The sequence below is a fragment of the Dermacentor variabilis genome, chromosome 3, assembly GCF_050947875.1.
Source record: "Dermacentor variabilis isolate Ectoservices chromosome 3, ASM5094787v1, whole genome shotgun sequence".
NCBI classification, from domain to species: domain Eukaryota; kingdom Metazoa; phylum Arthropoda; class Arachnida; order Ixodida; family Ixodidae; genus Dermacentor; species Dermacentor variabilis.
The window spans coordinates 55,518,368-55,540,674 of NC_134570.1; the positions used below are offsets into that span (position 1 = coordinate 55,518,368).

General features: G+C 48.1%; 2 protein-coding genes across 2 annotated transcripts in view; one reads left to right on the plus strand and one right to left on the minus strand.

Moving 5' to 3' along the window:
• The window catches only part of LOC142575646 (vacuolar protein sorting-associated protein 33B-like), a 62,862-nt gene that overhangs the window by 7,977 nt on the left and 32,578 nt on the right, over nt 1-22,307 (plus strand). The gene's annotated exons all lie outside the window — the stretch shown is intronic.
• LOC142574523 (uncharacterized) lies at nt 38-22,236 on the minus strand. Its single transcript, XM_075683585.1, has 12 exons — nt 22,086-22,236; nt 21,195-21,293; nt 20,261-20,375; nt 17,879-17,951; nt 17,092-17,154; nt 14,512-14,587; nt 13,091-13,302; nt 12,197-12,535; nt 11,090-11,150; nt 7,182-7,315; nt 1,625-1,741; nt 38-80 (listed from the first exon to the last, which is right to left on the minus strand). The coding sequence occupies exons 1-12, from the start codon at nt 22,233-22,235 to the stop codon at nt 38-40; spliced, it is 1,482 nt and encodes a 493-aa protein (XP_075539700.1). The 5' UTR covers nt 22,236.

Sequence of the window (22,307 nt, forward strand, 5' to 3'; positions counted from 1 at the left end):
CCCGAAATTTATCCGACGCTGAGCAAAGTCGAACCCGTCACATGGGTTCCTCAACGATCACAATCAGACGCATTAACAGGCTGCGTCACAAATGAACGTCACATTTTCAAAGAACGCCTTTGATGCCAGCCTTTTAGCGAGCTGCGCGCCGTGAACGCATTGAGTATGTGCCGCAATTTAATGACCCTCTCGACAACCTCAGTCACTTAGTGTGGGCCACTGCTTGTGCGGCAAGCGAGGAAACAATTCTAAGAAAACAGTTCTTTCTGTGGTATTGCGTCTTTTTTTTCCCCGTGCCGTGTCAGTTTGGCGCTACCCCAAATACCGTGTATTTTAAGCGTTCGAAGTTCCTCGTGCGCCACGTTTCTCGGTTCGGAGGCCACGCACGGGCTTCTCGGCGACGCCACTAGATGGCACAGCGTGTCGAGAAAGAAGCGCGAGAAAGGAGCCTGGTTGCCGCATGAGGCGTTTCTCAACGTTCGCACGAAAAAACACGCCATGCATTTCAGATGCCAGCTGAGGCTCTCGTAATACTAATAAAAATTACAGAACAAACGGTTTTTGAGGCGGCTGCAGTCTACACCTCGCACCGCATTTCACGTCGATTCGAGCAAATGTTATGTCGGCTGTGAAAAGGTCACTGCAGTGTTGCAGCCAATGAGAGACGAGTCGCAATCTGCATGTCTATTCCGAAAAAAAAAGTAAAAGCTTTATAAATTGTTTTCTTTTGCCTCCAAAGACGTCCGCGCGCCGATTTCGGGCCCTGAGCGTCACATGGTCCAAGACACGTTCTCTGGCTCTCACATAATGGCGTACACACGCCTGTTGCCCTCATATACTTTCTGATGTCGTTCTGCAGATCACTCCGTGAGGGTGAGAAACAATTACAAAAAGGATGCCTACTTAAAGGTAGGCCCTCAGGAGGGTGCCATATATCTACCGATATAAGAAAATGTACCGGGAATGATTCATTTATTTGTACGGCATACACCGGAATCGTGACCGACAATATACAAAATGCTGGCTACGCGATGGGAGCTTTATGTTTCAGAATTCTCCTTGCACACGTATGAGGATCCTCTCGGTCAGACAAAGTGTCTCGATGTCGTGCATCAACAACCATGCATTTAGGTCGATCACTGAAATCTACACCGGTGGGAATGCTGCACAGGGAGGCCGCAAGAATGTCCCAACGTCGCAACAAACGTCCCAGCATAACTGTTTGATATGCGCCCCGTTTCCATATTTCCACGGGTGAGTGAGTGAGCACACATTTACAATGACTGACGCAACGTTTTGCCACCGTCGAAACGAGTTATCTATGAGGCGTGAACTGCGAAATTATAATCCGGAGTCCCTATACTACGGCGTGCCTCATAATACCCTCCTCCTCCGCTTTCCGCCTTATGTTCCCGCTGCCCCCTCCTCCTTCGCTTTCCTGCTCGCGCTCCCTTCGCTATAGCCGTCTTTCGTCTCCCGCTGCGCTCCACGTTTGCTTCATCCTTCGCTGTGTTCGTTCACTCGGTTACAAGAGACAACGCCTACGCTAGCCACAGGAACGGGCGCCTATAAGAGCTGCGCTCAAAAAAGAAAAAAGAATAGACGTAGAGTCGTCGAGGGATACTTGCTGTACTTCCAAGGCGTTGGGCAGTTCCAGTAAGGGTGCTGTCCGGTGCGGTTCCTGGCCAGGTCGAAAGTGTGGCACACGGTCTCGAAGGCTAGCGTGTACGACGGTTGCCACCTGTCGGGTCGAGAGAAGGGACCGAGACGTGTCGGTTACTGCTCGCAAAGAACAAAAAAAGCTTCTTTTCTTTTTTTCCAGCTCGATCGCATAATGAAACGACCAGGTCACAGTTTCACAACCTCTATGCTTAAAAAAAAAACCTGCGCGATATTCATACGCACCTCGACGGAACGTAGTTTAAACACAATGAAAACTCAATATAAACACAACATCATATATATAACAACTTTTGTTTGGGCATATTCCGTTCATTATTTCTTTTCACCCACAGACACTTTATTTTCTCGTCAATGAAAGCTTCGCCAACTTAAAGAGAAATAAAAAAGGGAAGAAGGAAAACGTGCGGTCAAGTTGCGACAGTGCTTGTCCACACACATGAGAGCTAGTGTTCGGTGCGGCTAATTCAATGAAATTATTCCCTTTAATGGTCATATATATAACAACTTTTGTTAGGGCATATTCCGTTCATTATTTCTTTTCACCCACAGACACTTTATTTTCTCGTCAATGAAAGCTTCGCCAACTTAAAGAGAAAAAAAAAGGGAAGAAAGAAAACGCGCGGTCAAGTTGCGACAGTGCTTGTCCACACACATGAGAGCTAGTGTTCGGTGCGGCTAATTCAATGAAATTATTCCCTTTAATGGGTCACTTCGCGTGTTTGTCTGGCTATACAAGTCACATCAATGAACACTACAGGGAAAAGGAGCGCACCAAATGATCCAAGCCTCTTCGCGCAAAAAGCTTCGTGGAAAAGATTGTTGTTATCACAGGAATTGGGGCTTCAGCGTAGCTCACGAGGGTTGCAATGTGGGCTCGTTGGTAATGCATCTTCAAGGGGTGTACGGTAGCGCGATTAAAAGACGGGACAAAAGAAGACACACGCAGCGCTATGTGTGCCCCTGTGTTTTTTGTCCCGTCTTTTAATCGCGCTACCGTACACCCCTTTCAGTGTAGAGACTCAGAAGCTCCGCGAAACGTTGTTAATCCTTTCCGCGTCACTGACGTTCCGGTACGTTTCTGCGTTTCTGTCCGTCATATTCCATTTGACATTCCTTTTGTCAGATAGGAATGCCAGGAAAGCATTTGTCATTATACCTGTGTCATTTTTTTTCATGTCTGTACAACCATGTAACAAACCGTCGTGTTCATTTTATAACGCCTGAAGGGAAAAAAAAAACGACGCTGAACGAGTTAAGCAACGAGATACAATACATTCGTGCAGTAATGCTTGTAAGACCTGTCATGTTTATCCAGAACACCGTTTATTCTTATAGGCATCACTTTACGCGTAAACTATACGAATAACAAGTTGTTAGGCCTTGCTGGCTAATTCCGCATCTTAAAGGAATCAAACAAGCCTTGCAAGACCGCGATGAGACTCGTGACATACATCCCGAGAGAGAGAGAGAGAAAGAAAGGTTTAACGATACGAAATGCAGAGAGCTACTCATACATTCTGAGAAAAATGTAAAAAGTCTCAGTTTTGGTCGAAAGGCGAAGTATTGATAGTGATAGAAAAGTATGAGAAAACTACATTAGCTAACTATTATAGACCGTCTAAATTTCACTAGACATGCGCTTACTAATTCAATTATAACAAGAATTTTGGGCCACATCCGCGCAAGCAAACATGACCAGATCTCACTCGATGACCACGAGCCCTTGCTGTCACATCGATGGCGTGGTGAAGAGCACAGGCATAGAGGAGGCGAACGCCTTCGTGCTGCCTCTCGCTTCAACACGTCTCCGAAACTTGAGATTGCGTGACCTCCAACACTATAGGCGGGCAGGAAAACAGCGCACGCGAAATCACCAGCCACCTCGGCTCGCTCACAGCTTTGCACCTACCGTATAGGCCACCTCCACGATAGGGGGAGCGGAGAGCGTATGCGCTCAGGTTCGCGGACAGCCAGCAGGCCAGGGCCGGGCTACAGAGGAGGAGAGGCGTGCTCACTTGCCCCTCCTCTACAGCGCGCGCTCGATCACGTGACCTCCAACACGGGCCGCACGACAAGACGGCGCGTATCAAGCCACCATCGTTCTCGGCCCACGCTCGCACGCTTTTCCTAGTACTCACCGGAGTAAATTGCGGAGTGGCAACTCCCGAATTGGAACGATTACGGAAGCGCTCCACACTTTCAAACATCTGAAATGGATGGGAATGGAATGACGACACCATGCAGTCTGGCAATGGAATGGGGAGGCGAGGTTCTGGAATGGAGTTGGAATAGAATGGGCACATAGTCGCGAAGCGCTAGATGCTTATTTTAAGCGAGACTACAAAATCGGTAAATTTACCAATTAGACTAACTAGACTTGTCCAATTTATTACATTTCTCAATTTTACTCAATATGGTTCTTTCAATACCGACCTACAGTTGACTACTTCTGCGCGGCAATTATGAACAACACGGTATTCTGCACATTTTAAACATCTCATGATCCTCAAACCTTTCTTCGTTGCAACGTCCAAGTGCATTTAAAGACAAACATTTAGTTAAGAGTTGACTGCTTAGCTTTAGTTAAGGACTTAAGTCTCTAGTTCTAGTGCACCGCTGAACATTAAGAAGTTCAGTTGACAAGAATTATTCGATTTAGAAAGAGCGCGCTTGACCAAAGACAAATTGATGCTGGGCAAAAGCGACCACGCCACAAACGTTTGCACCCCGCACCAGTCCGCGGTGATTCGGAAAGCACGCCGTGTATATTTTTTTATTGCGATAGCAAATACACGGACACTCCAGGCGCACTTTTGCCGTCGTCGTTGCCATCGCCGTGATGTTCCACACAAAGCCCCAAGGGCCGTAACACCGTCGCCGCGTGCTGTATGTGCCAGTGAAAGCATGCGAGAGCGAGCCGTCGATGGCCGCTCAATCTTGCGCGCGCAAGGGAGGAAAGCGGGGAGGAAGCGCGCCATCCTCCGTCGCGCGCACGGCACCTGGGCAAAGAAAGGGAGCGGGGAGGGGGCGTTGTACCTCGGCAGCAACTGTGCGTGGCGCGGCCGCGTGCTGTCGCGCGCGCTTTAGTTTGAAAGCAATATGCTTTGAGGGCACAAGTCTAGGTGGGCCGACGGCTCGTAGCTTCGCTTGTGCTGTGTTTTCGCAGCTCAGTTTGCGTTGAAGTGATAGACAGCACGAAGGTCGCTTCGCTCGCTGCTGCTGCCGCGCTTCTTCACGCCAGCGTTTTGACTGCGAGTGTCCTGCGGTCACCGAGGGGGATGTGTTCATGTTTGCCTGTGCGCGCTGACACAGTGCTTGTAAATTTAGTTAGTATGCGAATGTTTACAAGATTATAACGGCCGATGAAACTGCTGTCCTTACTTCGTAGTTTTATACTAATTTACTATCTCAATCGATGCTTCCCCTTTCGGGCGAAACTGCGACTTTATATTTTCCACACTGTTGAGTTGCCCGAGGGTGTGATTACAGGCGGTCAGAAGGTGTGCTGGGAAAGAGTGCCCCTGATCGTGCCAGTAAATGTGAAACAAGAAAAGCAGCAGACTTCGGCGATTCCGTGAGCTTTGAACTCATTCACTACGACAACAGCGTTTACCTTGAAGACCGCCATCTTAATTTTGCTTGCCTGCTGATTAATAATTATGATATTACAGGCAATAAAAAAACGCCCTGAAGAACTAACATGCGACATAGCGTGTTTGTTCTTGTGCGAAAAAAGATAGCACGTAACATTATTTGTTAAGCTGTTCAAAAATATGTTGTTTTTTGTCGCTAGGCGCGCAAGCCCGAGTAGTCAGCAATTATAGAGAAATCGTTTCATTTACTAGAGTCGCAAGAATGAAATGGTTCAACTCAGCCACTCCAGGAGTGGGAATGGTCCAACTCCACATTCCGAGGAGTTGAAAGGAGTGGAATTAACTGGGATCTCCACTCTCCGGAATGGAGTGGGAATCGAATGGAGGGCACCACTCCGCAACTGTGGCACCCACAGCGCTTGGCCTATACAGGGTGTTTCACGCAACATGAACCAAGGATTTAAAAAAAAAAGTGGTTAACCGCAAGTGAATGAAACCAGCGACATATGGTTTGCGTCATGTGGCGCTCCTTAGGATATATTTTATATCGCGCTTAATTATTTAATTAACTAAGATCAATTTTGCAAAAAAAAATAATATTCACTGTAGGGTCAAGTGCGTTTCCTTGCGTTGTAGAGGGCATTCCAAAACGACCGATCGAACTTTTTGTGGCAACATATATGCTGCGTGGTCGTTTTTTCCGGTGTTTAAAAAAAGACCGCTAAATATGAAACAAAACCACGTGACTGCGTTCATGAGCTGCCGTATTCGCTCTCAACGGCGCTTCGTGCGAAATAACCGTGGGCACGGACCGTGGCCAAGTGAGCGTCCGCGGCTCTAGGCATCGGCTTCACAGTGAGTCAGCATCTTTGGCGGAGGCACAGGGAGAGGAAGCGCGGCGTCCCTGATAAGCGATAGGCTCGACGCACGGTTGAGGGCGCTGCAACACGATAACGCACGAGCGACGTCACGTGATTTTATTTCATATTTGGCGGGCTTTATTTAAACGTAAAAGAAAAATCACCACACAGCGTGAACATACGTTGCCACAAAAAATTTAATCGGTCGTTTCGGAATGCCCTCTAGAACGTCACGAATCGCACTTGACTCTATAGTGAATATTAAAAGTTTTGCATAACTGATCGTAGTTAATGAACTAAATAAGCGCAATATAAGAAATACCCTAAGGAGCACCACATGACTGGAAACAATATGTCATTGACTTCATTCGGCTAACGACCTTTTTTTTTAAATCATTGGTTCATGTTGCGTGAAATACCCTGTATACATAAAACATATCGCGATGGCAACGGTGAAAATTCTTCCGGTGTGTTCCTGACTGCCATAGCAATAAAAATCGGGAATCCAGGAGAACGTCCAGGTCTTCCTGTAAGTGGGATATGGGAGGAATAAGGAGGAGGTGGAGGAGGGAAGGGATGGACTTAGGAGCCCGGGAAATCATTTCGCGAGGCTGAGTCAATCAACGAGTCGAAGCATCCCGGGAGCTTTTTGAGGAGCGGGTTGGACAACGGTAAGCTTTTACGGCCCCTCAGTCGTCTGGTGTCATGGCGTGCAGGGAACTCAGTCGTCTGGTGTCATGGCGTGCAGGGAACTCAGTCGTCTGGTGTCATGGCGTGCAGGGAACTCAGTTGTCTGGTGTCATGGCGTGCAGGGAATTCAGTCGTCTGGTGTCATGGCGTGCAGGGAACTCAGTCGTCTGGTGTCATGGCGTGCAGGGAACTCAGTCGTCTGGCGTCATTGCGTGCAGGGAACTCAGTCGTCTGGCGTCATGGCGTGCAGGGAACTCAGTCGTCTGGTGTCATGGCGTGCAGGGAACTCAGTCGTCTGATGTCATGGCGTGCAGGGAACTCAGTCGTCTGGTGTCATGGCGTGCAGGGAACTCACAGTTCGGTGCAGTCGAAATCTTCGCAGGCGGCGTCCCCCGAGACGAACTTGCAGTCGAAGACGACGTCCTTGCGAGGGTACGAGTACTCGATCAGCTTCACCGTCACCGTGAGATACGCGCCCACGATGCGTTGCTGCGACAGGACAGAGAGAGAGAGCAGGCAATGATGCGTACAGTCGTCATCAATGTGAAAGGGAACAGCGAATTTTTCTAAAACGATGACAAATCGGTGTGCACGGGTTAAAATCCAGGAACTCAAGCAGAACTTTCCGTTCGGCTATAGTTGGTGCATGTTACTGAAGTACAAAGGCGCCAAACAGACGACACAAGAAGAAACGCGGACGAGCGCATTTTTTTTTTCGCTCGTCCGTGTCTCTCCTTGTGTCGTCTGTTTGGGTTTACTTAAGTAAAATCTAGGAACTTGATACGTAGCAATAAATCTTGCTTTTATAGCATGTGCGTTTTGTCCCTGCGGGTGTTTGAAAAATTTTCGGCGTTCCCTTCCATATTGATGACGACCGTACATTAAATATGGAGAAGAGAGAAAAGAAAGCGAATGAAAGCCAGGGAGGTCAACCGGACCCACGTGTGGTCTGCTACCGCATGAAAATAGGTGTTAGGGAACGAAAAAGAAAGAAAGGACAGATAACACTGCCTGGTGTCGCTTGCGTCCGGAGCTGCGCGTCGAAACTATACAGTCGCTCACTGAGGTCTTTCGACATCAACGACGAACTGAAGTACGTGCACGCCACATCGCTTACTAGACCTGTGAGGCACGTGACCGTCGTCCGAGTATACTTAGGTCACCGTGAATGACCTTGAATCCAGGTAACCTAACGCTGTGCACCGGAGAAGGCGCGGGTCGCCGTGGGCGGAACAAATGCAGAGCAGAAGAAAAAAAAAACACATAGGAGTTAATACACAGGGTGTGCCGGTAACATGGCCCAATATACACATATAAAAAAAAAACTTAAAGGAAAAGGAAAAACAGGCTACGAGACACGAGGACGGGACTAACCGTGCTGTGTCTCAGAAATATTATTCTGGAAACCAAAGTTTTTGTTTTATTTAAATACGTAACTAGTGAAACTGTTTATATAATTTATAATTGCCGTCCTAATGGTGTAATGTCAAATTGCGCTTGGAAGCATCATATCCGACTGTTTCCCAGCCCGCGAATCCTTCAAAAGAGGCGACGCGTGGGTGCCCCCGCAGCGATCTCCAATGGGTTTTCAAACAACTAATGCTACTGTAGATGGCTGACTTCTCGACCGCGTGAAAGTGACAACAAGATGTCAGTGCAACTGTTGGCTGCTACTGCTGCTGCTGCTAATCGGTTGCTGTCGTCGGCCCCCAGCTGAACGCTTCAAACAGAAAGTTGTACGAATACACAGCTTCACATCATAACAAAACGAAGCGGGGGAAATGAAACGTGTAGGTATAGAGTCATTGGGTGTAGCCGAGCACTGCCGGCTGCACAGCATGTTACACCGTTCAAAGTCAGCCGCTATACGTGAAACATACACGGTCGAGGCTTCGGACGAGCGGTCGCATTGAGTCTACGATTTTGCGGGCCATCAATTTAAAGGATCGGCGCACTTCAACCTGCGCTACAAATATGCATTGTCGGTTATCTCTATGACTCCACTCCGTTCAGCGGAGTGAAAGCTAAACTTCGGTCAGCCTATCACTGACGAGAGCCGGCTGCTTGTTTCACGCAAGGGAAGAGAGTTCGCCCATTGTTTGCCACCATAGTCCTTCCGGGACACCTCCGACGTGATGCCTCTAGTAAGCTAGGAACATGCTAGTTTTCTCGACTAAGCAATCAGGATAAGTAAGAGACGTTTAGAACATTGGTATGAAAAATAAGCAGGAAACAGATTGGTAGTACCGGAGTCAGTGCAAGTGTAGGTAACGCGGTACGATAGTGGTAGAGCTTTTAAATAGGAGTTAAGATCGAGACCAGATAGGCAAAATGCTAGACGGCGACAGATGAATTAAAACCTGATTAAATCAAGCGAGTTACGTGACTAATTGTTCCCGCCCTGTTCTGAAGAGGATGCCAATAAACATCAACATTATCACTCAGTAAGCGATGCGGTTAAAAACGGCGTTCTGAAAATTTTGCATCAGAACGTCAAGTCGGGCCAGTTGGTTGGGATTCACGGTAAGGTTTGTAACAGCGCACCCAAGACAAGGACAACAGAAGGAATAATACGACGACACAGCGCCGTGTCGTCGTTTTATTCCTTCTGTCGTCCTTGTCTTGGGTGCGCTGTTACAAACCTTACTATGAAAATTTCGCGTTGCATATATCACTGCGTGGCGTCTAGCGATCAGGTGTTATTTATTATTATTGATATGGACGCTCCAAGCGCATTTCCACCGTCGCCGTCGCCGTGAGGCCCCGTGTAAAGTCCAAGGGCGATAACACCGCCGCCGCGCGCCCTACGCTATATGTGCGCGTGAAGGCTTGCGAGGGGAACCGACGATATCGCGGCTCAATCTCGCCCGCGCGAGAGAGAAGAAAGCGGGCAGGGAAGCGCGCCATGTCCGGTCGTGCGCGAGGCACCCAACGTTGAGTCACCTGGGAGGAGGGGAGACTGGGAGGCCAGCGTTATAGTCCGGCTGCAACAGCGCATGTGGCAGCTGCGCGCTGTCGCCCGGCCGTATCTAGAAAGCGATCTGCGTCGAGGACAGAGTCTAGGTGCGTCGGCGCGGCTCGTAGCTTTGTGCGTGCTGTGTGTTCTCGGCGCTCACTTTTCGTTGAACCGAGAGACAGCGCGAATGTCACTTCGCTCGCTGCTGCTGCCGCGTTTCCTCCCGCCAGCGTTTTGACAGCGAGTGTCCGCAGTCATCGAGTGTGTTGTGTCCACGTTTGCTTGTGCGCTCGTGACACCATGCTTAATAATTTAGTTAGTGAGCGAATGTTTACAAGAATATACGGTCGATAAACCTACAATACTTATTTCGAATAGCTGTCCTCTAATTTGCTATGGCAATCGATGCTTCGCCTTTAGGGCGGAACTGCGACTTTTTCTGTTAAGTTTTATCGGCCCTTTCTAGCATTGCAGTCGCGGAATTCAGCACTAATCTATTCCCTCCCTTTCTTTTTTTTATATTCTTAAGGACTTCTTCCTTTTCGGCTGCACGTTTCTTTGACTGATAAAACTTTTGTGTCAAAAAGAAACCGTACGGCCGAACTTCCTTGCCTGTAAAGCGTACTTCCGTCTGCGTAATTAAATGGTGCGGTGAAGTCTGTGCCAGGAAGAAAGAATTTCTGTTGGAAGCAGGGAACGGTAAAGAGTAACAGGACGACCTTTATGAATTTTGTTTCTTTCCAAGCACTTCATAGTTTAGGAAAGTTTGCCCCACGTGCTATGTGTATCCGTTAACCGTTCGCGAAAAAAAAAATAAAGAAAATGAGCACATTTAGACAGTTGCTAGAATTGCCGTTTCGCAAAGCAGTAACAGCTTGCAAGGCTGGCGCGAAGAGTCATGCGCATTCTATTGTGGAAATTATCAGAAAAGCTTCGGTCCGCGTCTGCGAAGGATCGATACCATGGAAGACCTACGCTCGCTGCTTGCAGACCACATGGCTGGGTCGCGCGAGACCTGCTATTTGCCTGTGCTCTGAAACCCTGTTCTAAAAGTCTGCTAAGCTCATACCCACCGGAGCACATTAACGCATCTCTGCAACGATTGGCTCGTCGTTTCAAGCATTCGGTTTACGCGGATCGCACGTCTTGGCGACTACGTGCATATATCATGCGATAGCGTCGTGATGAGTCCGATAGCAAAATTAATCGCGGTGTATGCTCGTTTTCTGCAGTCGTGCGTAAACTATCCATATAGGAGATACACGGGCTATGGTGCAATAACTTAGCGATAAGAAAGTGCACCTCACCGAGTCGTTGTCGCTGCAGTCCATGAAGCTGTGCTCACCGCAGAGTCGCGTCATGTTGTAACTGAAAAAAAAAGGGGGGGGGGCAATGGAAACAGAAACGCGAGAACGTGGTTTCAGTTAGAGGGTCCGGCTAAGAAATGCCGTTTCTTTTCTCTTCTTTTTTTGTTTTCGCAGCATTAAAAAAACATCATAACTTTTCCTTTCTTTCCTTTTTCGTGCGAGATATCACGTCAAGCGACGTTTGGCCAAGTGCGCGAAGTGTTACTTTTCGGGTGCCCTTCCATGTAAACGTTCTCGCAAAATTCATCAAGCACTAGTTTTTATGCAGAAACGCCGGTGTACTGGTGTGTTTGGCATCGCGTTATAAGAGAACATGCGGCGCAGAACGTCTACTGAATGTAGCGTCGCGTCGAGTTGGAGTTACAACCCGCGACCACGTTGCCACGCGATTTCGCGTTGTAGCCCCTACTGAGCACGACGGTACGCTCATAATGGCCCAGATGTGCTTGGCAGGTCGGACGATGGAACATCCGCGCGTAGGGACCGTCGGGACCACGACCTTGTGATCTTGGGACCTGAGCCTCTGTACGCACGCATGTTGGCTCGCTGTTTTCTTCTGCTCGTGTTTATTGTCCCCTATTTTTTTTAATTAGCTGCAAGAAGTCCTGGCTAAAATACATACATACATACATACATACATACATACATACATACATACATACATACATACATACATACATACATACATACATACATACATACATACATACATGCATGCACACATACATACATACATACATACATACATACATACATACATACATACATACATACATACATACATACATACATACATACATACATGCACGCATACATACATACATACATACATACATACATACATACATACATGCACACATACATACATGCACACATACATACATACATACATACATACATACATACATACATACATACATACATACATACATACATACATACATACATACATACATACATACATACATACATACATACATACATACATACACACACATACACACACACATACACACACGCACGCACGCGCGCGTACCGAGCACGCACCCTTTCTCCATGCACAGCGTGACGGCCGGGAAGTGGATGCCGGCCATGCGGTCGTAGCCGTACATCACGGCGGTCGGGTACGACTCGTACTGCAGGATGTCGGTGCGCGCCTGCATCACGCAGAAGGCGGCGCACACCGCCTGGCACACCAGCCGCAGGGTCCGGAACAGGCACGCCAGGCTGCGCAGGGCGGAGGGAGACCTCGCGTCAGCATGCGTGCACGCGAGGCTCCGCGGATTCACGTTTAACGTGTTGCGCCTGCCGACGCATCCGTGGCCACGTGACGACGCGGATAGCGCCCGACATTCTAAGCGACTCGAGTTCCCGCAGTGTGTACGCCTGTACAGCAACTCCAGAGGCGATAGGTGAAACTAAGGACCTATATGCGGCAAAAAAAGCGTCTTTCCCGCAACGGGTTCTTCGTATTCGCGTGACATCAGCACTTAATATTTGAAAGCAAAATCATGCCTGGCAACTGTTGTCTTCCTATTCTTCGCTAGTTCCTTTATTGATCGAATATTGTATTGCCCAGCCAGCTTACATCACGCGCTCTTCATGCATATCCGAAGTTGTTTTCCCTTGTCCTCATGTATTTATGCCATACAATTAATTACCTTTCCTTGCGTAATTAGGACGCTCTAAAAAGTCTTAAACGTAATAGAAAGTGAACGCGAAAACAGCCAGTACATGACTGCTGCTAGCACTGTTGCGATTACAGGCACACATAAATGCCAAGTCACTCTCGCAAAAGTATTTTGTCGGGATGGATCTGTTTCCATTTCCGAGGTCGTGCGTAAGTTGACGTCTGCGCTCTATGCTCTTTCCGAAGTGAATGGCGTTTATTAGACGCTTTTCCTACAAAGGCAGAAAGCCTTACAATCGGAAGAGCGATACCGGCGAGAAACAGAAACGTTTGTTGCCAGCCGCCAAGTGATGCAGAGCAGGCCGCGGGGCAGGGACACAGACCTGGCCCTGGTGAGGCGGTCCTGCATCCGTTTCGCGATGACGGCCTGGACGTGGAGGAGTATCTTGGTGACGCCGCTGTACATGGACAAGCCCAGCCAGAACCCCAGGTAGCCGCCGATCACCGCCAACACGGTTGACGACTGCGTGTTCGAATCAACCAGTCATGAAGTTAGTACTCGGGGTGATCATTTCTTTAAAGTTTTCCGAAACTCTTTTTTTTTTTTCAGAGAATTACCTGAGGCAGATAGCATAATTCTTGTGCTTGAGCTGCATTACTAGAAGAACAGGGCATAACTAGCACAAGAAATCGAAACGCACCTTCAACTAATTAGCAAAAAGATTCTCAGTTAACTTAGAAATTTACTCGATGAGCTTTCAAGAAGGATCCATTCGAAATGAATCTCCGGGGTGACGCCAGTTTCGAGATATTATTTCCCAATGTGCGGGAAGCAATACGTGGGCGTCCAAGTTACTTTCCTGCTTCAATGCGTAAAAGAGCGTTTTGTTAAAAAAAATGTAAGTGAAACAACAGTGCTTTTCTTTAAGGCGAGTTTGACGGCGCATGTCTCCAAACTGGTGCCATTCTGGAAATTAATTCCAAGCGGATACGCCTAGCAAACCCACCGGCTACAATTAATAAATTACCATGCGTGCCGTAAGGTAACTAATCAGAAAGGTAATTAGTGTTAGTTCTAATTACTTGAATATGTGTTTCGATTTCTCGTTCAAGTAAGGTCCGCCACTCTGAATAATCCAGCTCGAGGACTAAAATTGTGTTATCTGGCACAGACGATTTACAAAAAAAAAGAAGATAATGAAATAAATTCCGGAAAACTTGATAACGAACACACCTGTGTATGCATCTTCGCAAGCAATGCCCCGAGAGCAGACGACAAATTTCGTTTCAGGCAAAGAGTGTTCGCGACGTCTGGATTGGAAGCTTACACGCGCATGCGCGTTTTTTTTTTTTCGTTGAATATTTTGTCTCGCACAACACTTCCCCTACACAGTGAGGTAATGACGTCCTTCATGCAAATTTGGCCATTTCACGTTACATTGTTCACAGTGGTATATATGTATGCGAGGTTAGCCATAATGCCGCGTCTCTCAACTTTCTCCCAGTAATCAAATTACTCGTAATGGGATTATTTATTTGCAACATTACGAACGAGCGCTTCGGTGAGCGCGACGTGGTGTAGGTACACGCGTGAGCGAGCCGACCCTGCATGCATCGAAAGCCAAATGTCGATTACTTACCGCTGCATAATGAGCGTAATTATTGGGCGTGTTAAGTTTTTCTTCACTTTGTGGGGTTAGGGTGACGCAGCTGATTTTAAGAGAAGGCTTACCGTGTGCATTGGGATGGTCTTCAATATGGCCACGTAGCGGACTGGGATGGTGAGCTTCATGTTCAAGTAGTAGTACCTGCGGGTGTTTTATTTATTTATTTATTTATTTATTTATTTATTTATTTATTTATTGTGGTCATTAGCTGTGCTTCATTTCCCTCTAGGAATTAAATTTGCCCTTGCTTGATAGCACGAGCACTTTCTTGGTGAACTTGCCTAAAATAAGAACACGAAAGGAATCGAATCGAAAGACAATAGGTAACTGTATAAGAAATTAGCCAAATGAATCATTAAGGACAGAGAGCTTGTTCTCTCGGACTCAGCGAACCGATTGTCTTGGCGCAGCACAGTAACACTCGCTGCGTTCTGTTGGGACGTTTCTGTGAATTAAAATTTATTCAAGCAGAAACCGTAAATGGCGATTTTCAATGTTAGCGGTAGCTTTCCAATTACCAGGCTGAGTTACTCACTTTTTTGCCTGCGGACAACCAAGTGCCAATGATGACGCAATACACTCATCTGAAGCAGTTGCAGACGCACCCTCAATGTTGCCTGATGACAATGCCTGTCGCAGTGATCATGAATTCTTGAACGATCTCTTCGTTCTCGCTCATAACGACCATTAAGTGGGAGCGCGTACGTTAAGGTATAGATAACGTACCTACCGTATACTCCAAGTTGCATGCAACCGCGGCCCTGCAAGCACGCGGCTTTCTTTGTTTTCTTTTCCAGCATCCACGGCTTCGGCATAGGGGAGTCTATGTTGCAGCAACTGTCCCTTTTCTTTTTTTCACTCGGCAACTATGGGCGGCTTCGCGTTGTATGCGGACCTCTCTCATTTGTTCTAGTCGCCGTTCCCGTGCTTCGCCGTTTTATGGCAGCATAGTGGAGACGCGTCACACTTCGGCACGTGCAACGTCTTTCTTTTAGAGCGCTGCTCGTCCGTTCTTGCGGCGAGCACAGCGAAGGATGAAAGAGCGAACGCGGAGCGCAGCGAGGGGGGGGGATGAAAGACGGCGATAACGAAGTGAGCGCAAGGAGGAAAGCGGAGGAGGAGGGTATGGCGAAAGCGTGAGAAAGAAAGCGTAGTGCCGCGGGCTTTGCGGCGACGACGGCTACGAGATGGCGCCAGAGTTGCGCGCGTCGTCTGTCCGGAAACAAAGCGCTGCGTGAGCGGAGGTCTCTGTCTGCGGCGGCTGCTGTGAATCGCGCTCACGCGTCACCCACGCGCTGCCTCTCGTGATCTCCAGATTAGCGAGGTGGTCGCGCCACTCTTCGCTCCGTTTGCAACGTGCCGCACGAGACATATTGTCCGCGACAGGTAAAGAGCTGCACTCAAATTTCGCCTCAGGGAGTATCGTATCGTCGGTGAACTTTTCTTTCTTTTTTTCTCATCTATGTCACAGGGTGTACAAATGCGCTTGGGAGGCATTTCAATGCGTTTGATAAACATGTCAGAGGCGATGAAACGTGCATCAGGTGAGCGCAGGGGCTGTAATATTTGTCATAACGCCCGCGCGGAAGCTGTCGTGATCCCCATGATAGAGTGTACAAGCGCGACTGAACGAAGACGTGGAAAGAAACAGATACAGAGATACGCTTTCTACGGCGTCGTTCAGTCCGCGCTCATGCACTCTATCATGGATTCTAACCAACTAGCCCGCCGACGTGTTTTAACCGTGATCCCCATACGCCGCGCGCGTGAACGTGAACGGGCCTGAATTCGTGCGACATTGCCGCGTCCCTCAATCCGAACTGCGCGAAGTGGCCAAAGAAAGCGATCGAAGCTTTAATCGCGTGTTGCTGTGACTAATCCCGCATTCTAGAACGTTCTTTTAGTCGATTCCACCATGATGATGACGATTGCGATCATGATTGATTGATTAATTGATCGATCGATCGATTGATTGATTGATTGATTGATTGATTGATTGATTGATTGATTGATTGATTGATTGATTGATTGATTGATTGTGGTTATGCTTTTTCAAACGCCCGCCCTCTGCGAACCACATAATAAAGTTCCAGGTTCTAGCGACTTTACCACAGAACGGGCAACAGTGCCCCTCCTTCGACTGAAGGGGTACAGCGCGCTTTGCCTCCCCTCGGAAGTTCCACAGACAACGTCTTGTAACCAGAGCGGCACTCGGCGCCTACTGAGACGCAACGACATGGCGGGCTGTTTCTGAAGCGACTTCCTGTTTTGGAATCTACCCGAGAAGGCTTACAATAAAGAGAAATCTCTTCTTTAGTCGATCTACACTCCTTGGTATAACGTGCCTAGTATAGCCACTTGTCCCGCCTTGTACTTCGCGACAGAGTTGCCAGTAACTTTGCTCTGCGGAGTCGAGGAAGATCTCCGAGCTGATTCCCGTGTCTGGATACGGGAGTTGGTTACCGTTTGCAGTGGACGCAGTTTGTTGGGCACTGTACTTCGACGGTGCGCAAAGCTTTGCCTGCGTCTGTGACCCGCTAGCGCTGGAAAGTGAATGACCACACGGGCAAGATAAGCCTGACTGCAACGCCTCGCCACTGGTTTTCAGCGCCAACTATGTTGAGCGTTAAACCCGCTGTTCTCACCCGTTGAATGGAACTCCGCTCTCCCTGCCCTGGTAGCCCAAAGTGATGTCGTAGGTCGTTTCCCTGCAAAGAGGTTTGAAGAACTCAATAAGCGATCTGGCGCATCGAATGTCTAGACACTTCCCTGCATGCCCTCGGAGTGACAGTCTACATCGGCTCGTGACGCGTTCTGGTAACGGCACGGAATGTGGATGCTCACCGCCTATTCCGAACCTGATGTCCGTGCACAAGTCATCCTTCCGGAAGGCATCGCTGCTTTTGAAAGTTTATGGATATATTTAAAATATTGTGATTAATGTATTGAACACCTAAGTCAGTTCAGGCGTTCAACCGTCGGCTTTAAGAACACCGCGTATAGAGACGTTTCAACAGTTCATGGCGATGGTCATTATGGAGGAATGAAAAAGAAAGTAAAGTTTAACCAGGTTTGCTACCCCAGACTGGGTGAAGATGAAAAGTAAAAGAAAGAAAAAGTAATGTAAAGGTTGTGCACGGGGACAGCGTTCCTATACAGTGAATGTCGTACACCCAGACCTGTCTTCTTCAAAGAGCGAAGAAGGGCTTGGCGTTCTCGTTGTGGGAGACCATCGTAAACGTGACCGCACCACGTGGCTTCGCACAACCATGTTCCTCTCTACCAAAGCCTCTTCACGCAGAATCAGTAAAGTGGATCGCTTGGCAAGTTATTGGAACGACATTATACGCTTGAAAAGCGGCGTGGTTGTGGAGATGAAATTTTGTGGGTATAAACGTACGTTGCTTCTTCCTCTTCCGTTGCTCAACTTACTCGCAAGGATTCCTGCACGCCTCTCTGCAGACCCGGTCGTAGATGGCTTTGCTTCTCTTGAGGACGCAATCAGCTGCGTTAAGAGTGAAAAAGAAAATGTGGAAAAAAGAAAGAAAGATTAAGGAGTTTCCCCCCCCCCCCTCTTCGTCCTGTTGACCAGTCGCTGTAGACATGGCCATGCCTTATCTCTTTGGCTATTTCCCCATCCTTGGCCATAGATTACAATCAATTCGTACGAGCACATTACGACACAACTAAATTCTCGCGTTCCGATCGGCTGCGTTGCGGATGTTGTATTCACGTGGCGCACGCAGACGAGGACATAAGAAGGCACATGAACAAACAGACATGGCGCTATATTCCTTTACGTTAACCTAACATTGTCTGGCGTCACACTGAAATCGCTTTTGCATTAAAAAAAAAGCAAACCTGTGGTTTAGTATGTGGCGAGAAGTGTTAAGGAATTAGATGCAACGTTTGATAACGTTTTCACGTTAATCAGCCAGGTCGACAAGGCGAGCTGCGTTATAGATACAGCAACCATACGTTGTGTGAAGAAAGCTAAGAACGCCTTCCTTCGTGCTCTAAAACATGCAGTCAGGTGACAATTAATGTTCGAGGTTCGTCGCGAATATTGACCTAATCTTGTTTTATTGTCTCACTGTTCGCTCGCATGTAACGTTGGAGATTCTACGATATTGCATGGCGGCCTGTGACACGACAACCTTATCGTACGGTAACGACCCAACCACTCAAAGATCGTTACTGCACAGTACGGTGTGGTGCACTACATGGCATCCGAGATCGGAAGACGCGCGCCGTCTCGGAGGCCATGTGTAGTAGAATGTAGTACAGTATTCCGAGGTACCCAGGCGCTTTTTGGTCTGGCTGTGACTTCATGTGGGCATATCACGTTACGCTGCTGTACAGTGCGGCTCGGTGATAGCGTTAAATCTGCGTTTACACGACGGACCGCGGACGAGCATGACGTAGCCAAGCCGCTACGAATTGCGCCGCCAGCAGCTTATCTGCTTCGTCTTTGTGTGCGGCGGGATTGGACCGTACTAAGCCAAATAATGTTGGTCCGCGGAATGAAGTCCGTGTTGTGAATTTTGCTAAAGGTCAACTGCAACGAAATTTCACTCTGGCTAAATTTGCTCTAAACGAGTAGTACCTACCACGAAAGCATTCTCGGAAAAGCCACAGGGCTGTTGAATGCATAGTTTTCTCGTTAGCAGCCTTTGAACAGCACTCTAAGCAGACGGCACGTGCAGCTGGTGGTTATCGCTGCGACGCAAGTCCCAGCACGCCCCTCCGATAATCAAGCGAAGCTTGTATTGGCTCACAGGTGTTGATGACATTGTCTTGGTCACGCAAAAAAAAAAACTGTTGCTCCCAGAGCACAGCAGCTGCGGGAAAGGGCGGTTTGATGCGTTTACAGCTGCGCCGGCGCCGGAGCGTGAGTCATTAGCAAGTATTCCAGCTGCACAGGCGCGCGCTCACGCAACGTGCGCAACCATTCAGAGCCGTTTCCGTTCAGTTCAGTCTCGGAAAACGGATGGGATGGCCACGCGTTGTGTGTTCCCCCGAGGAACAGGCATGCTTCGACGAGCGGCGGCGAAAACTCGCCCGCGAATGGGCTCGTCATCGGCGCCCCGATCCAGCCGTTAAAGCCGCCCGAGTTTCGGCAATCCGACAGCAACTAGAAGACGATACCGAGCTGAGGGAGCGGGCGGCTGAAGCAGCCCGGCACCGTTACCTGTGGGTTACTTAACAGTAACGAAGGTCAGGTGCATGCACGACAAGCTTCGTTTTTCCGGCAGTGGAAGTCATTTTTCGGTTGGTCATTTTTTGTAAGCGGGCCATGGGCAGCGTTGGGCGCCGCCTTATTACGGAGGTCATGCCTAGAAGCCACGCGTTCTAGGTTATGTATCGCTTCCGCCGAAAAATAAAGGCGGCGTTTTTTCTTTTTACAGTTTTGGTATCAAAAACGGCTTTTTGCCGAGTTTTTGTGACGCTTCCGCTCGTATTTCAAACGTCAAATTTTGCGTAGGGGCTGCTCGATAGTTACAATACCGTAAACACGTTCTTTTTTTTTATGCGGTCTAAAATTGTGTTGCAGTTGGCCTTTAAACCTCTTCCCGAAGCGATGTACACCCTCCTGCAAAGCATGCTTCACCACACATATAGTTAACTTGAGGAGAAGCTAAGTGTACAAAATTTGCATGTTCACTTTGCCGCATCAGAGATTATACTTAGGTGAAGACAAACTCAGTCAAACATTTATTATAGAACAGAAAAAAAAAATGCTGAGGTGTTGTGGTGACGGGACATGACCAACGACACGTCGTCGGCCGTGTCCCGGTGATAATTGCCACGTACCCGTCTGCGCGTCGTCGCACATGACTTCGTCGAGCTTGTTACGGAAAGGGTACGTCTTCATGATGCAGCCGCAGTTTCGGAACGTGATGTTCATGCGGCACTCTTCCATGCAGAGCTGCGAGAACAGTTGATCGAGTCCTCACAAACAGAGCTTCCGTATAAACACGTGACCGAATTGAGCTGAAGTCACGCTAAATTAGTGGTGTCAGTCTGACGCAACCGGTCACCGAAAGCGGTGGTGTGCCATATTCCAAAAACAGAAAGTTTCGTCCTTCTATTCTCAGCTAATGACCAACCTTTTCCACCAAAGAAACGCGGTTAAATGTAGCCTTTAACGAACACTCTACTATTATCAAAAGCTGATTAATTATTGTATTTTCATTTCGAGTATACTGGGCTGTATGCAGATAACTTAAGCCCGCGGCTTTTCTATTTCTCTCTCGGTCGACACCGTGCGAACGATCGACATCCCGAACTTCTGGTTTTTACGAAACCAGCCTCGAAATGAGTATTTGGTTTGCTTAGGAAGCAGAATCATATGTCGTGTTTGATGTCATCATTGAAGTCACACTCTGTGAAGTGGCGCTCGCAAAATGACCCGCGATAGTGTTGTGTGTAATAGCCCTTGAATTCTGACGTAACATGCGCACACGAGCCGTGACATACGTCCGTCGCTAAAAGCCTAAAGGTATGACTTCGAGGAACCAGGAGGAAGAACCTGCAGTTGGAAGCATATGCTTCGTTATCGCTGTATAAGATCCAGTCTACGATTAAACTTCCAGCACGTTCTGGAACAGCAGGTAAAAATGTAGAGTAACGAAACATGTTAAAGAGCAAACGTCTTTGACGTTGGTCTGACCCGTGAACAACTGGCTTTTAATGCTGCCACGAAAAGGCTGCTGGCGGACATGCAACGCAACCGAGTATCGCTTACCGTTTGAGTCATGTAGGCCGGGTAAAAGGGATGCTTGCCGAACAACTTGTAGTCCACGCAGTTCGTGTCGTACGGAGCCGGTAGAGCAATGCTGCCTTTCTGCACGTAACAAGATGTAAGAGAGATTCGACAAAGCGCGTGCCCCGTTGTGACAGCTGCAAGTGCGAGTTTAAACAGACTCTAGTATTTTATAAGAAGTGTACGCAAAACGCACGCTGCCCAGCTACAAAGACAAAGTTACAAAGACAAAGACCGGATACGTACTGTCATAGGGCCATTTTTGATATACTATTGATCAAATTTTCAAATTAAGTCCAATGTTCCGAGAGATAGGGTTATCACACCGATATTTCTAGCACGGAACGTGGTTAATTTACTTATATTTGGGTGCATGCTAAGGAATCCCCATATTTGGTCAAAATTAATCTGTCGTCTTCCACTGAAATGACTGTCATTGTGTATACTCTATCTCATCACCTCACGGCAGCCAGCCAACAAGAATAGAGACGAACTCTTCTGATGTCCTTCTCTGATCACGCTCCCCGCGACGATGACTAAACGAGAGCTTCACGGATGGATTAGTAGCAGACAATGGGCGAGCATTTCTTACTTCTCGCAACACGCTGCTGCTCTCGTTGATGAGTGGCTGACATTAGACCTTGCTGCACTGCAAGGAGTCGGTGGGATGGAGCATCCTGTATATAGGTCCTGCTTCGGAGCATCAAACTCACTCACTCACTCACTCACTCACTCACTCACTCACTCACTCACTCACTCACTCACTCACTCACTCACTCACTCACTCACTCACTCACTCACTCACTCACTCACTCACTCACTCACTCACTCTGTCTTATTTCGCTTTCGTTCAGCGACGGCACTTGCACGTACCTGCTCAATGCTGTACTCGTAGTTTCCGTTCGGTTCGAGAATGACGGTGTGCTTAGCGCCGGCGTCCAGGCTGTCCACGTGGTGGAATCCCACGTCGGCCACGTACCGGTCCAGCGACACCAGCCGGCTGATTTTCCACGTGATAAACATGCTGAAGTCTGCGTCGGCGGTTGTGCAGATTAGATAGATAGATAGATAGATAGATAGATAGATAGATAGATA

Excerpts from the sequence above, each read along its gene's own strand:
- LOC142574523 (XM_075683585.1), bottom strand. The coding sequence starts at position 22,235 with ATGTTTATCACGTGGAAAATCAGCCGGCTGGTGTCGCTGGACCGGTAC. Across the intron at positions 12,536-13,090 it reads AACGTTTCTGTTTCTCGCCG|GCGTACACACTGCGGGAACT; the intron begins GTATCGCTCTTC and ends GTTGCTGTACAG. Across the intron at positions 81-1,624 it reads ACGCCTTGGAAGTACAGCAA|CCTGTTAATGCGTCTGATTG; the intron begins GTATCCCTCGAC and ends TTTGTGACGCAG.